The sequence below is a fragment of the Aspergillus pseudonomiae genome, assembly GCF_009193645.1.
Source record: "Aspergillus pseudonomiae strain CBS 119388 unplaced genomic scaffold BDV37scaffold_44, whole genome shotgun sequence".
In the NCBI taxonomy this organism is placed as follows: Eukaryota; Fungi; Ascomycota; class Eurotiomycetes; order Eurotiales; family Aspergillaceae; genus Aspergillus; species Aspergillus pseudonomiae.
Window position 1 is genome coordinate 81,176 of NW_022476036.1, and position 11,414 is coordinate 92,589.

Sequence of the window (11,414 nt, forward strand, 5' to 3'; positions counted from 1 at the left end):
ACGTATCATACGGTTTTGAGAAGGAGGCAGGCGTCCATGCAGCTCCACTGGAGGTTGCCAGGCAGAGAATATCGCGCCGCTCTTTCGTCGTCGCAACGCCTACATGGCATTGAATCATTGGCCGATCCAGGACCTTCCATTTAGGGCTTCCCACTGGCAACTCCGACGAGGAAACCTTGCAAATGATATGGAAGCTCTACGGAATATCCATCTTGTCCCTTTCTCATAATGAAGCCCCGCCACGCGCTAGGGCTGCACGATTTCTGGTAGAACGTCATAAAACCCAATATGCACTTGATTCGGTGTTAAAATTCCATGTACATTCCGACGTATGTTACAGAATACTATGTAACTTTCACGCATGGAGGTGCTCGTATATGGTTATCACAAAAGTATTGGTTTATTTAAATGCCTCCAGCCCCGAGATGAAATCCCTTGGAACCCCCGTTCGACAGAGTACTCAAGTCTACATTCTCTACCTTTTATGCTCTTTAGAACGATATTTCGACCTTGTCCGACTGAAATCCGTCCAAATGAGGTTTCTCTGGTACATTTCGTCGACCTGCTAACTCACAGTTGGACCGGCTAACCCTCTCTAGTCTACATGGCATTGGAAGCAATTCCCAGGCAAGCACTATTACTTTGAACTCATTTGGGCTTAGGGAAGACTCACTAATATGGACTGTCTCAGACCTTTGAACAGCAAACAGGTAAATAAATAAATATCATTAGCTGCATGCCAAAACTGATAGGCTAACTGCGTGCCCAGCTGCTATTCGATATGAGCTTGGCAACCAACATACCTATGATTTTGTCGAAGGAGTAGTGCCCTGGGAGTCATGTAAGGTGACCTTCTACCTCATATAGTCCTTTCTGACAATAGAACAGCCATTCAACATGTCACCGAAACAAACGAAGCAACGTTCGCTTTTTGTGACCCTCAACAGCCGCAATCATGCCGACAGGCTGCTTGCGACCTTGAGAGGTACATCAAGGAGGAGGGCCCGTTTGACGGAGTCATTGGGTTCAGCTTGGGAGCTACTATGGCACTGTCATTGTTGATGGACTGGGATCGGACGAAGCAGGGAGTGAGATCCCATGTTTCGCCATTCAAAGTGGCTGTATTTTTCTCGAACGCCAGCCAGCCATACGATCTCGATGCATTGGCTAGTGACCAAATTGCATATCTGAATTCCGCCCAAATTGGGAGAGTGCTTGACATACCCACTGCCCATATCTGGGGATCGGCGGACCCACAAGCTGCGGACGCAAGGAGAGCTGTGGAATTTTGTGATCCGGAAAAACGATCCGTCTTCGTGCATGCAAACGGCCACGAAATTCCTGATTCAGTTGAGAACACAGTATCCATAGCCAAGGTGATCAATCGGGCCGTCTCCCAAGTTGAGGGCAAATAAACGCGGAATCGTGGAGGTCCCCTTGCAGGAAAGTGACTGTGTAACCACCTACGTAGCAGGTTATAAACCAATGAGACGGTATGAACGCGTAGCTACAGAACCAAAGTACTGTCTCACTACCCTGTAAGGCGGCCGGCCAACCTAGCAGCTCCTTTTATTACATTCTGCATGCTCCGAAGACCCTGCGTGTCAGCCTCTCGGCCTCATGTTTAGGTGCCCTAGCCCATACTCAGGTAGCGGAGCCTGAATAAGAACCAGCATCCAACAGCGTCTTACACGTACTACCTACCCAGGCAGCCATGTCTGAAGAAAAACAGATTCTCGATGGTGTCAGTGGGACTATCAGTGAAGACACTATAGAATGGGAAGGTGCTTTACACGGGTTCCCCCTATACCTCGGGGCCTTTGCGTATGGAACAATCTGTGCGAACGAGCTGTATATTTGCTAATATCCTTATGTGTTGATTCATTGCAGGCTTGGCCTAGCTCTCTTTCTTACTGGCATAGAAGCCACGATTGTGAGCACATCCTTGGTTACCATCACCAATGATTTCGACGATTTTGGTCGAAGCAGCTGGGTCATCACATCCTACTTGCTTACCTATAGCGGTACTCGACGCGGTCCGTTCAGAGAATGTTCCTTGACTAAGCTTCTTCACTCTAGGATTTCTTATGGTCTGGTCGAAAGCTGGTGATATCTGGCGACTGAAAACAAGTCTACTCGCTGCTCTCGTCATGTTCACGGCGTTCTCCGGTGGCTGCGGAGGTGCACAAAGTCTCAGTCAACTGTGCGTTCGTCATTCTTCCTTTCCACTGTGACCCGAGATGACGATAAACTGATCGTATCCATGCAAGAATCATCTGCCGGGCATTTCAAGGGGTAGGCGGTGCCGGTGTATACTCTCTCACACTATATTCCTTCGTCCGTATTGTCCCCTACCGACAGTATGACACCATAAGCTCTGTCGCTGGTGGTATCTTGTCCCTTGGACTTGTCCTTGGCCCTTTGATTGGAGGCGCTGTTGCCGACAAGGGCGATTGGCGCTGGGCTTTCTTGTGCAAGTAGGGTCGCCTCATTTCTACCATCATTCACTGGTTCTGATAACAGCTACAGTGTTCCAGCCGGGGCCTTTGCCTGGATACTCTTACTTGTCGTGCTTCCAGCTAACTTCCCCAATGCTCCGTCTGCTGAAGCTGCTTCACTTACATACAAGAAAGTTGGGCTGAAGATAAAGACTTTCTTCCGACGGGTAGACATCTTTGGCGCTTTTTCCCTGTTGGCTGCATCCTCATTTGCTATCGCAGCCTTGCAAGAAGGTAACTTTGAGTACCCATGGTCGTCTGGTCTTGTGATCAGTTTCCTAGTTATCTCCGGAATCTTCTGGATCATATTCATTTTGTGGGAGTGGTTCATCGGTAAGAAGGGCCTCGATATTCACGCAATGTTCCCCTGGAGACTGGCGAGTAACCGGATCTTCATGGGCGCTGCCCTGTAAGCGATCCTTTGTCCATAATAGTGGCTCTTCCTCGGGCGTGTACTTATCAAGATGACAGGGGATTCTTGACAACTGGCCTCCCACTAACTGTCAGTATCATTATGATTCCTCAGCGGTTTCAGATCGTCGATGGTTGTTCCCCGATCGGCGCCGGAGTCAGGTTTCTATCCTACGCGTTAACCACCCCAGTCGGGATAATGTCCTGCTCTGTACTAGCCGGGCGCCTTCGGATACCATTCTGCTACATTGCACTCGGCGGTATAGTCCTCCAGGTGATTGGTCTCTTCTTATTCTCTGAAACCACTTTCGCCACGAAGACCTCAGCTGCACAGTATGGATATCTTGTCCTGGCTGGACTAGGGACAGGTACCACTGTAGCGGCATTCTACATGATGGCGCCGCTTGTGGTCGATGGTAAAGATCAATCAATCGCCTTGAGCACCGGGCTCCAGCTTCGAATGCTGGGTGGTGTTCTGGGCGTTGCGGCAGCAGCTACCATTCTACATGACTATCTCAAGAATCGACTGTCGGGGACCCTGAATCCTGACCAACTCGACCGCCTGCTCGCCTCCAGCGATACTATTGAAATGTTTCCCCCCTCTATTCAACTTCAGGTCCGGGAGGCTTACTCGGCCGCCTATAGTGCACAGGTGAGACTTGCGGGAGGATTCGCCGTGGCTCAGTTGCTGGCCGTCGCCCTGATTTGGAAGCGCTCAAATGTGCGGTATCTCAAACGCTAGCTATTTACGTCCACCTGGACATGAAGGTGTGTCCCCATAGGATCTAGTAGCCATACGGTCAGAGAGGCTGCCGCGACCTTCGAAGTGGGCCGCAACTGAAGTGGTATGTGAGCTCCCCGGTCCTACTCCGTTTCCGGAGAAGAATCCTAGATAACCATGCAAGGGGCTGGGTATTGATCAAACTGCAGGTTTGAAATAATTGTTTTCTTTTTATCTCTGTGCAGGTGTACAGAAGTCGTGTATACTATTCTACGTGGGAGCAAGCAAGGGATATTTATTGGTGAAATGTCTCCCCTTCTTGGCTTAAAGTGCTTAAACCCTTGTCGCTCCACAGAGTCCACACAACCTACGACTAGCCTGAATTCCACATAGAACATACCTTGAGTTCCTATTGCATTTGGAAGAGATCATCCTCACCACTCCCTTCAGGGATCCACAATTCTTGAGTATTGAGCACTTAGGCAATGGCGTCAATCTGGATATGCACGGTCTGTCGATATGATAGCTCAGTCACCTATATCGCGGCTTGAATGACAGGCCATGACACCTCTATAGACTCCACACCCATAGACTAAAGAGTATGGCCCAATCCGGGTGACTAGACTTGTACCCTGGGACTCTACCGGCCTACCAACACACAAACATACCGTTTTCAGCCCTCTCCTTTTGCAAACCAATTAGCCCAACAGATCCTCCAGCTTTCCTAGAGAGTCAACCCGAAGCGCAGCACAATCATCCAACCGACACCCACCCTTCTCATCATACAGCAAAGCCAAAACACCCGCAGCGCGGGCCGGGACAACATCCCGGTTCTCATTGTCCCCAACATACACCATATCCTCTGCAACGACCCCATACCTTTCCAAGACAGCAGGAAACAGCCCATCAACCTTCGACAGCCCAACCTCATTAGTCGTGACCAGCACATCAACGTACCGTACCAGCCCCAGTTCCTCCACAGTCCACTGCTGCGCATCGTGTGGCCCCTCCGTCACCACAATGACCTTCTTCCCGAGACTCTTAATCCGCTGGAGTAATTGCAGTGCCCCCGGTTTCAACGTCAGAGCTGCCCGTAGAGTACTCTTATAGACTTCCAGGAGACGGACCAGCCTCTCCGGCTGCGCCTCCAGCCCATGTGCCTGAAGAAGAAGCGAGAACCGTTCTCTGCGATAGTCGGCTGATGTCCTCCCGTCCGCGAATGCACCCGCTGTCGTTGAGACGAGGATGTCCCGGTAGGATGACTTGAGCTCGTCGATATTGACATTCGGGCTTTCTTCATAGATCGCTGTGAAGACCGCAGACGATGCTTGGGCAGATGCCTTGCGGAACTCGTGCAGTGTGTCATCGAGGTCGAACCCGAACCATGTTTTCGAGGACAATGATGTTCGAATGGTGGCTCGATCCTGGTCTTGGTTGTTTTGGGACATGGTTGCCAGTGATGACTTGTTAGGGCTTCTCTGGGTCGTGGCTCGTGATCCAGGTGGTTGTATGTGTTTGTTGATGACTCATGGGGTATGGTGTATATACATCGTTTGAGTGTGTGACTGTAGATAAATACCGCTAGTGTACCTATCAGTACATTTATCTAGACTTTTACAGGATGAGTCACTGGTAAGACGGCGAAATATGGCCTTTTGATGACGTGATGGTGTCGATTTGCATTCGCTTTTTGGAAATATATATCGTGCGGCTAGTAAGGCTTCTGTAGTAGAATGGGGAGAATATTGATTTGAGAAGATTGTAGTATATATTCCCTTTAGTTTCTGCCACTTCCACTAAACAGTGCAGGTACTTATTTGAGGCATTACAACTTCTACGGTGTTGCTACAGCCCACAGTGAGGTGAATTGCTGATCATAATTGGTAGGAATTGGTAGATCCGTCAACTGGCAGAATCCTTAGTCGCGCTAGAGGTTTAGCTTGTAATACAACCACAATTGGACTTTACACATTCAAACAGAGTGAAAACAAATGTACAGGATGAATTAATCACTGTGAATATATTTTAGAAGAAAATGAACTGTATTTTGTAAAGGCATTCGTGGTAATGTAGAGAGGGACGAGATATAAAGATGTTTGTGCTGTTTGCACAAAAGACCGCCACCCACAGCTGTCACACGTGACGATGTGGCTGGAGCCTCTTGGCACCTTTCATCATCATCAAAGTTCCTTGTCATGAAATGAAAAACAAACAACCAACTCATTGTTATACCCTTGTTCTCTCCCCCTTTTGGAACAACGCCGCACTGCTTAGTCTTCGTCCGACTGTTTGCCACGCAAGACAAGGGAGGTCTTTCTAAACAGGTTTTCCAACGCGCGAGTGCGAGTGATCGGGCAGACTTCTTTTCGACTCCCCTTCCTTATCTTTTCCTCTGGGCCGGACTTCGACTGCGCGAGTTCTACGCCATGACTACGGTAGTTGCTGTTGGTACTCCCCTTGCGGAGGCCTTGAGTAATGTCATCCAGCCGAAGCTGGTAGAGATGGGATGGAGCTCCGACGGCGGCGATGATTCAGCGTTGACCGAATACGTGATTCTTATGCTTGTCAACGGCAAGACACAAGAACAGATTGCTGGCGAACTCTCCAATGATCTCCTCGGACTCGGCGAAGGCGATACACAGGCCCTGGACTTTTCGAGATGGCTCTTCGAACAGGTCGAGTTCCTCAACCAACAGATCAACGGCGGGGGTATTCAACAATCAATTGAAACCGACTCTGCGCAGGCCATTCCATCCTTCAACGACCAAGACGCCACCAATAACCAAGCGATGGTGACGGGAGATGGCGCTATGGATGCCGATATGAGCATGGGCGATACCGGAGCTGCAAATGATACGATGTGGGTTTCTCCCTTCGACTCTGCGGTGGCGACTTGGGCTGACACAGAAAACAATAGACCGACAGGACCGAAAGCCATGCGCAACAACAGACCAGGCGGGAGGGGTAGGATGCTTAACCAGATCAATCGTCAACTAGACCGCGGCGATTCTGCGTTACACCGCGTTCGTGGCCAGCCCGGTAGTGGACGTATTAACTCTCATGGCCGTGATCATACGAAGGGTCGCTTCAATCAGCATGGCGGAGGAAGGATGTCAGGCGGTCGTCCGATGGGTGGCATGGGTATGGGTATGGGACCAAATCAAATGCCGGGTGGCCCAGGCAACATGATGAACATGACCCCGCAAGATCAGATGCATCTCATGTCTCTACTCGAAGAGCAAGCAAGGATGATGTCCCAGTTTATGCCCGGCTTTGTATCTCCAGCGATCAACCCAGCTTTCCAACAGAACGGACCGCAACAGGGCCGTTCATTGTTTGACCGCGTGGAACGCCAGCAGGGACGCCGCCATTTTAACAAGCGAGACGACAAGAATGTCGATACCGATATGGACACAAAGCCCGACCAGGGTGGTGAGCAGGATGAAAGCAACACGGACTCGATATGTCGCTTCAATCTGCGGTGTACCCGGAGAGATTGCCCATTTGCGCATCAGTCACCAGCTGCCCCCGAGGGCACTCCCGTCGATGTGTCTGACCCATGTACCTATGGAGCCGCTTGTAAAAACAGGAAGTGCACCGGTCGCCATCCGTCACCCGCCGTTAAGTCAGCGCATCAAGCCGAAGAGATGTGCAAGTTCTTCCCTCATTGTGCGAATCCCCACTGCCACTTCAAGCATCCCTCGATGCCACTATGCCGGAATGGTGCAGATTGCTCGACTGAAGGGTGCAAGTTCACGCATGTCCAGACGCCTTGCAAGTTTAATCCTTGTCTCAACCCTTCGTGCCCGTACAAACACGCCGAGGGCCAGAAAGGAGCGTTTGCGGATAAGGTGTGGACTGCTGACGGACAAGAGAAGGCGCATGTGAGCGAGAGGAAATTCGTTTCCAATGAGGACGGTGCAGAGGAACTGATTAAACCCGGTGGCGCCGAAGAGCCGTCCCAAACCAACCAAGAGATTGCGACATAACTGAAAGAGCGATCTCTATGATTCCTTTTGATGACCTCTCAGTTAAAATTCCCCATGTGGTTTAATATCATATCATGTATTATTTTCCGTGCGGACGATGGGTGACTGGTGGCAAGGGCGTTTGCTTGAATTTATCTATAGGACTGGCAGAAAGAATATCAAACTGGCTTTGTAAATAGATCTGGATATCATATTATGAAATCTTCGACGCCATTGCATGGCGCTGTCTTCGTTTCCCACTGCTGTCAACCATTCATACTCATTAATACTGGTAGGACTTTGAGAATAGGGCTGGGAACCTGGAAATTTATGTAATTTCCATACAATTACACCGCCGGCCGCCGGCAGCCTGTTGGAGCAGCTCACCTGATGGAGGCACGCAGCAACGTTCCCACCTTTGTTTTTCCAACCATGCTCCTCTTCAATCTTCACGCGCGGTTTCATTCTCTCTAATTGCGGAGATGAGACTACCATGTGTCCCTAGCCGTGCACTCAGGGGGGTGCGCACGCCATTGGCGTTCGCCCGCATCGGCCAGAGATACTCCTCCACGTACGATGCTGCCGTCATTGGCGGTGGCATCACCGGTCTCACAGCAGCGTATCGGCTATCGCAGGACCCCAATTGCTCCAAGATCACCCTATACGAGAAGGCTCCTCGTGTAGGGGGCTGGTTACTGTCCGAAAAGATTCCGGTCGAAGGTGGAAACGTTGTTTTTGAGTATGGCCCGCGGACCTTGCGGACCGCCGTCCCCTCGTGTCTACCCCTTCTCGATTTGGTACAGTAGCCCATGCAATGCCCTATCCTACGAACATGAAGAGCTAACACGCTTTGCTTTGTATAACAGCTCGTCGAGCTAGACCTACATGATGACGTCCTCTTAACGAGCAGCTCGTCGCCTGCCGCGCGCAATCGTTATATCTACTATCCCGATCACCTTGTCCGTATGCCCGCGCCGGACCCCAATGCCGGACCGATCGAAAACATTACAAACCCAATATATGCTATGCTGCGGGAGCCGGTCTTCGAAGGTCTCCTGGCGAGCGCTATCTTGGAGCCAGTCCGGGCTCCTCCGGACCACAAGACATTCAACTCAGATGAATCCGTTGCGGACTTCGTGTCGCGCCGATTGTGCCCAGAGGTAGCAGACAACCTCGTTTCAGCTTTATTCCATGGCATCTATGCAGGTGACATAAGTCGGTTAAGCGCGCAGACACTGATAGGTACTTTCCGGGACCTTGAGAATGATGAACGCCGCGTTATCGGAGGCTACATTAATTCTTTGATGTCTGATGTCAAGCTTATGTCCATGGATGACCTGTTGGCCCTGGAATCTGTCGCACATGAGAAACCTGGGATGTATTGGAAAAGCTTACGGACGCTTGTCAACAAGACCAGCGTTCTGACGTTGAAAGACGGTCTAAGCCAGCTCTCGGACGCCCTGGCGGATGCTTTGAGCAAATCTAAGAAGGTTGACGTTTTGGCGAATACGGACGTTAAGTCCATTACTCAAAATCCCACGACCCACGACCTGATTGTAAGCCACCGGGAAAGCCTCCTATTCATCGCTACTGGTCGTTCTACTAACATATATACGTTGTAGGTTGGATCTGGAAAAGACAGATCTCGAATCCACAACCGCGTAATTGCTACAATTCCAGCTCCCGAACTTGCAAAGAAGCTCGCGACCACGACCATGGAAGACCAGAAAGTACCTCAAAGTACTATTCGGAATCTTCAAGAGCACAATTATGCTGTAACAGTCATGGTTGTCAACTTGTATTTCCCTAACCCAGACCTCCTCCCGGTCAGCGGTTTTGGATATCTTATCCCGCGGTCGATCCCTTATGAGCAAAATCCCGAAAGGGCATTAGGGGTTATCTTCGGATCGGATTCTAGCGTCGGTCAAGATACGGCACCCGGTACTAAGCTTACGGTGATGATGGGTGGCCATTGGTGGGATGGGTGGAAGGAGTCCGATTATCCCGACCATGACACAGCCGTTGCAATGTGTCGTGCGTTGCTTCACCGACATCTAGGTATTACGGACGCACCCACTCTAACGAGCAGCCGGCTGCAGCGGAATGCCATCCCTCAATACACTGTTGGGCACCTGTCTCGCATGCGCGAACTGTCCCGGTCCACACGGCATGAGCTTAACAACAGACTTACTCTTGCGGGAAGCTGGTATAATGGCGTTGGTGTGACGGATTGTATCCGACAGGGGTATTTAGCGGCGTCGTACGGCGTCGGTGCTCGAAAGCTGGGCCCCGGCGATGGCGACCGCCCCTGGAGGAGGTTCGACTATGAAAAATGGGAGTTGGAGGGCGGCATCGTCACATCTCCGGTACGATGGGCGGAAGTGTACAGGAGCGAACGCAAACACTTTTAAGATAGAGATCCTTCTATGGAACTCTATGACCTGTATTATATTGACTTGGGCTAATCTCGCCAACATATGAAAAAGCTCGCAGTATTTCAGACTTCTTTTCTAGAACATAGTGCGTAACGAGTTGCCCAGAGTAGGTCCGTACTGACTGATAGATACATTCAAGTCGAAGTGAAGAAGAACAGACACGTGCCACATAGAATATGAGATGGGTAGCCAGAGACTTTTATTACTCTAATTCATAGGACAGTGCTCCTGTATGAGTGACAAGGAGTTCACTGAGATTTTCCATATCAGAGTTCCTCGAGTAGCTGACAGGCGGTAGTACGCCGGTAGCTGCATATATGCAGTTCAGATTCAAATTCCAACCGCGATGTGGCCAAGCCTCGTCTCACTTGACAAGAGTAGTTGCGTAGTACCACAGAGGCACTAGTTTGCTCGAAAAAGCTTTGACAGTAAAAAGCCTTTCCGGCTATCAATATGAACAGCATCGAGACCCAATCGGTAGACTGTCTATCATAGGACGGCTGCCGGAAGAACAACTGGATTGATATAAAATACGTGGTCGATCCTATGTCGTATTGGGCTCAGACTTTCTCTTCCTTCTCCGCAGATTCGTCTTTCTTGTCGCCGTTCGAATCAAATCCGAGTGCGTCCAGCTGGCGGACCAGTTCCTGGATCTTGATCACCTTCTCCAGTTGCTCGGGAAGCAGGGCCTCTCCTTGGTTCTTCTTGTCCCGTAGGTCGCGTGCCTGCCGGAGTTTCTTCTTTAAATTGCGCGCCTTCTTTTCGTTCTCGGCTTCTGGGTCGATCGTTTCTTCAGCTCCTCCAGCGGCCTTATCCGATCCATTAGATTGCTTCTTATCGGCGCCCGAAGCCGGAGCACGCCAATTGTCGATTTCATTTACATTTTTGCCCTCGGTAGAAGCTGTTCCTTCCTGAGCTGCCTTGGCTTTCTTCTTCGCTTCCCTTCGCTTGGCATTTTTGTTACTCGCCGCCGTGCCTGTTTTAGCCGGGCTTTCATTCTCGCTTTTCAAGCTTTCTGCACCAGGCACTCCGGTGTTACCACGGTTCTTCCAGGCTTGTGCAGCGCGGTTCTTATACAGCTCCACATCCTCAGGGGGGCGATAACCGGGTCGGACACGAATTTCGCGGCGCTTGGAGCCATCGGCACGGACCGATGAGGGGATAAAGCGTTCCCCGGTGACTTCGTCTGTAGTGATTCCCGAGTTCGTGGCAGCCATGGCTGTGGGGGATTTTATGGTAGAATAGAGTTTAATTGTTTCCTCCGGCCGACTCGAAATGAAGTAATATTAGGAATATGCGGTAATTATTAGAGACCCCGGGGAGGACCCAACGGTGACGAGGTATGAAGCGAGAGGAATTGGGCCACAATAATTTTGTAGGG

General features: G+C 50.5%; 6 protein-coding genes across 6 annotated transcripts; 4 read left to right on the forward strand and 2 right to left on the reverse strand.

Moving 5' to 3' along the window:
* Positions 1–677: 677 nt before the first annotated feature.
* Positions 678–1,415, forward strand: BDV37DRAFT_284151 (serine hydrolase-domain-containing protein; the record flags this gene model as incomplete). The annotated part of the gene is made up of 3 exons (XM_032087444.1): positions 678–684; positions 770–841; positions 889–1,415. The coding sequence occupies 3 exons, from the start codon at positions 678–680 to the stop codon at positions 1,413–1,415; spliced, it is 606 nt and encodes a 201-aa protein (XP_031940316.1).
* Positions 1,416–1,714: 299 nt separating this feature from the next.
* On the forward strand, positions 1,715–3,651 carry BDV37DRAFT_272413 (major facilitator superfamily domain-containing protein; the record flags this gene model as incomplete). Its single annotated transcript, XM_032084866.1, has 6 exons — positions 1,715–1,824; positions 1,891–2,024; positions 2,080–2,203; positions 2,271–2,477; positions 2,530–2,907; positions 2,970–3,651. The coding sequence occupies 6 exons, from the start codon at positions 1,715–1,717 to the stop codon at positions 3,649–3,651; spliced, it is 1,635 nt and encodes a 544-aa protein (XP_031940317.1).
* A 341-nt stretch (positions 3,652–3,992) lies between these two features.
* BDV37DRAFT_251312 (HAD family hydrolase) lies at positions 3,993–5,422 on the reverse strand. Its single transcript, XM_032082284.1, has one exon. The coding sequence runs from the start codon at positions 5,076–5,078 to the stop codon at positions 4,329–4,331; it is 750 nt and encodes a 249-aa protein (XP_031940318.1). The 5' UTR covers positions 5,079–5,422; the 3' UTR covers positions 3,993–4,328.
* Positions 5,423–5,780: 358 nt separating this feature from the next.
* On the forward strand, positions 5,781–7,858 carry BDV37DRAFT_251313 (mRNA-binding protein NAB2). The gene is made up of 2 exons (XM_032082285.1): positions 5,781–6,490; positions 6,548–7,858. Exons 1-2 carry the CDS (start codon positions 6,057–6,059, stop codon positions 7,617–7,619), a joined length of 1,506 nt encoding a protein of 501 aa, XP_031940319.1. The 5' UTR covers positions 5,781–6,056; the 3' UTR covers positions 7,620–7,858.
* Positions 7,859–8,015: 157 nt separating this feature from the next.
* Positions 8,016–10,301, forward strand: hem14 (oxygen-dependent protoporphyrinogen oxidase). The gene is made up of 3 exons (XM_032078957.1): positions 8,016–8,395; positions 8,465–9,154; positions 9,221–10,301. The coding sequence occupies exons 1-3, from the start codon at positions 8,081–8,083 to the stop codon at positions 10,007–10,009; spliced, it is 1,794 nt and encodes a 597-aa protein (XP_031940320.1). The 5' UTR covers positions 8,016–8,080; the 3' UTR covers positions 10,010–10,301.
* BDV37DRAFT_149948 (putative RNA binding protein Pym) lies at positions 10,302–11,391 on the reverse strand. The gene has a single exon (XM_032078958.1). The coding sequence runs from the start codon at positions 11,248–11,250 to the stop codon at positions 10,594–10,596; it is 657 nt and encodes a 218-aa protein (XP_031940321.1). The 5' UTR covers positions 11,251–11,391; the 3' UTR covers positions 10,302–10,593.
* Between the last annotated feature and the right edge of the window lie 23 nt (positions 11,392–11,414).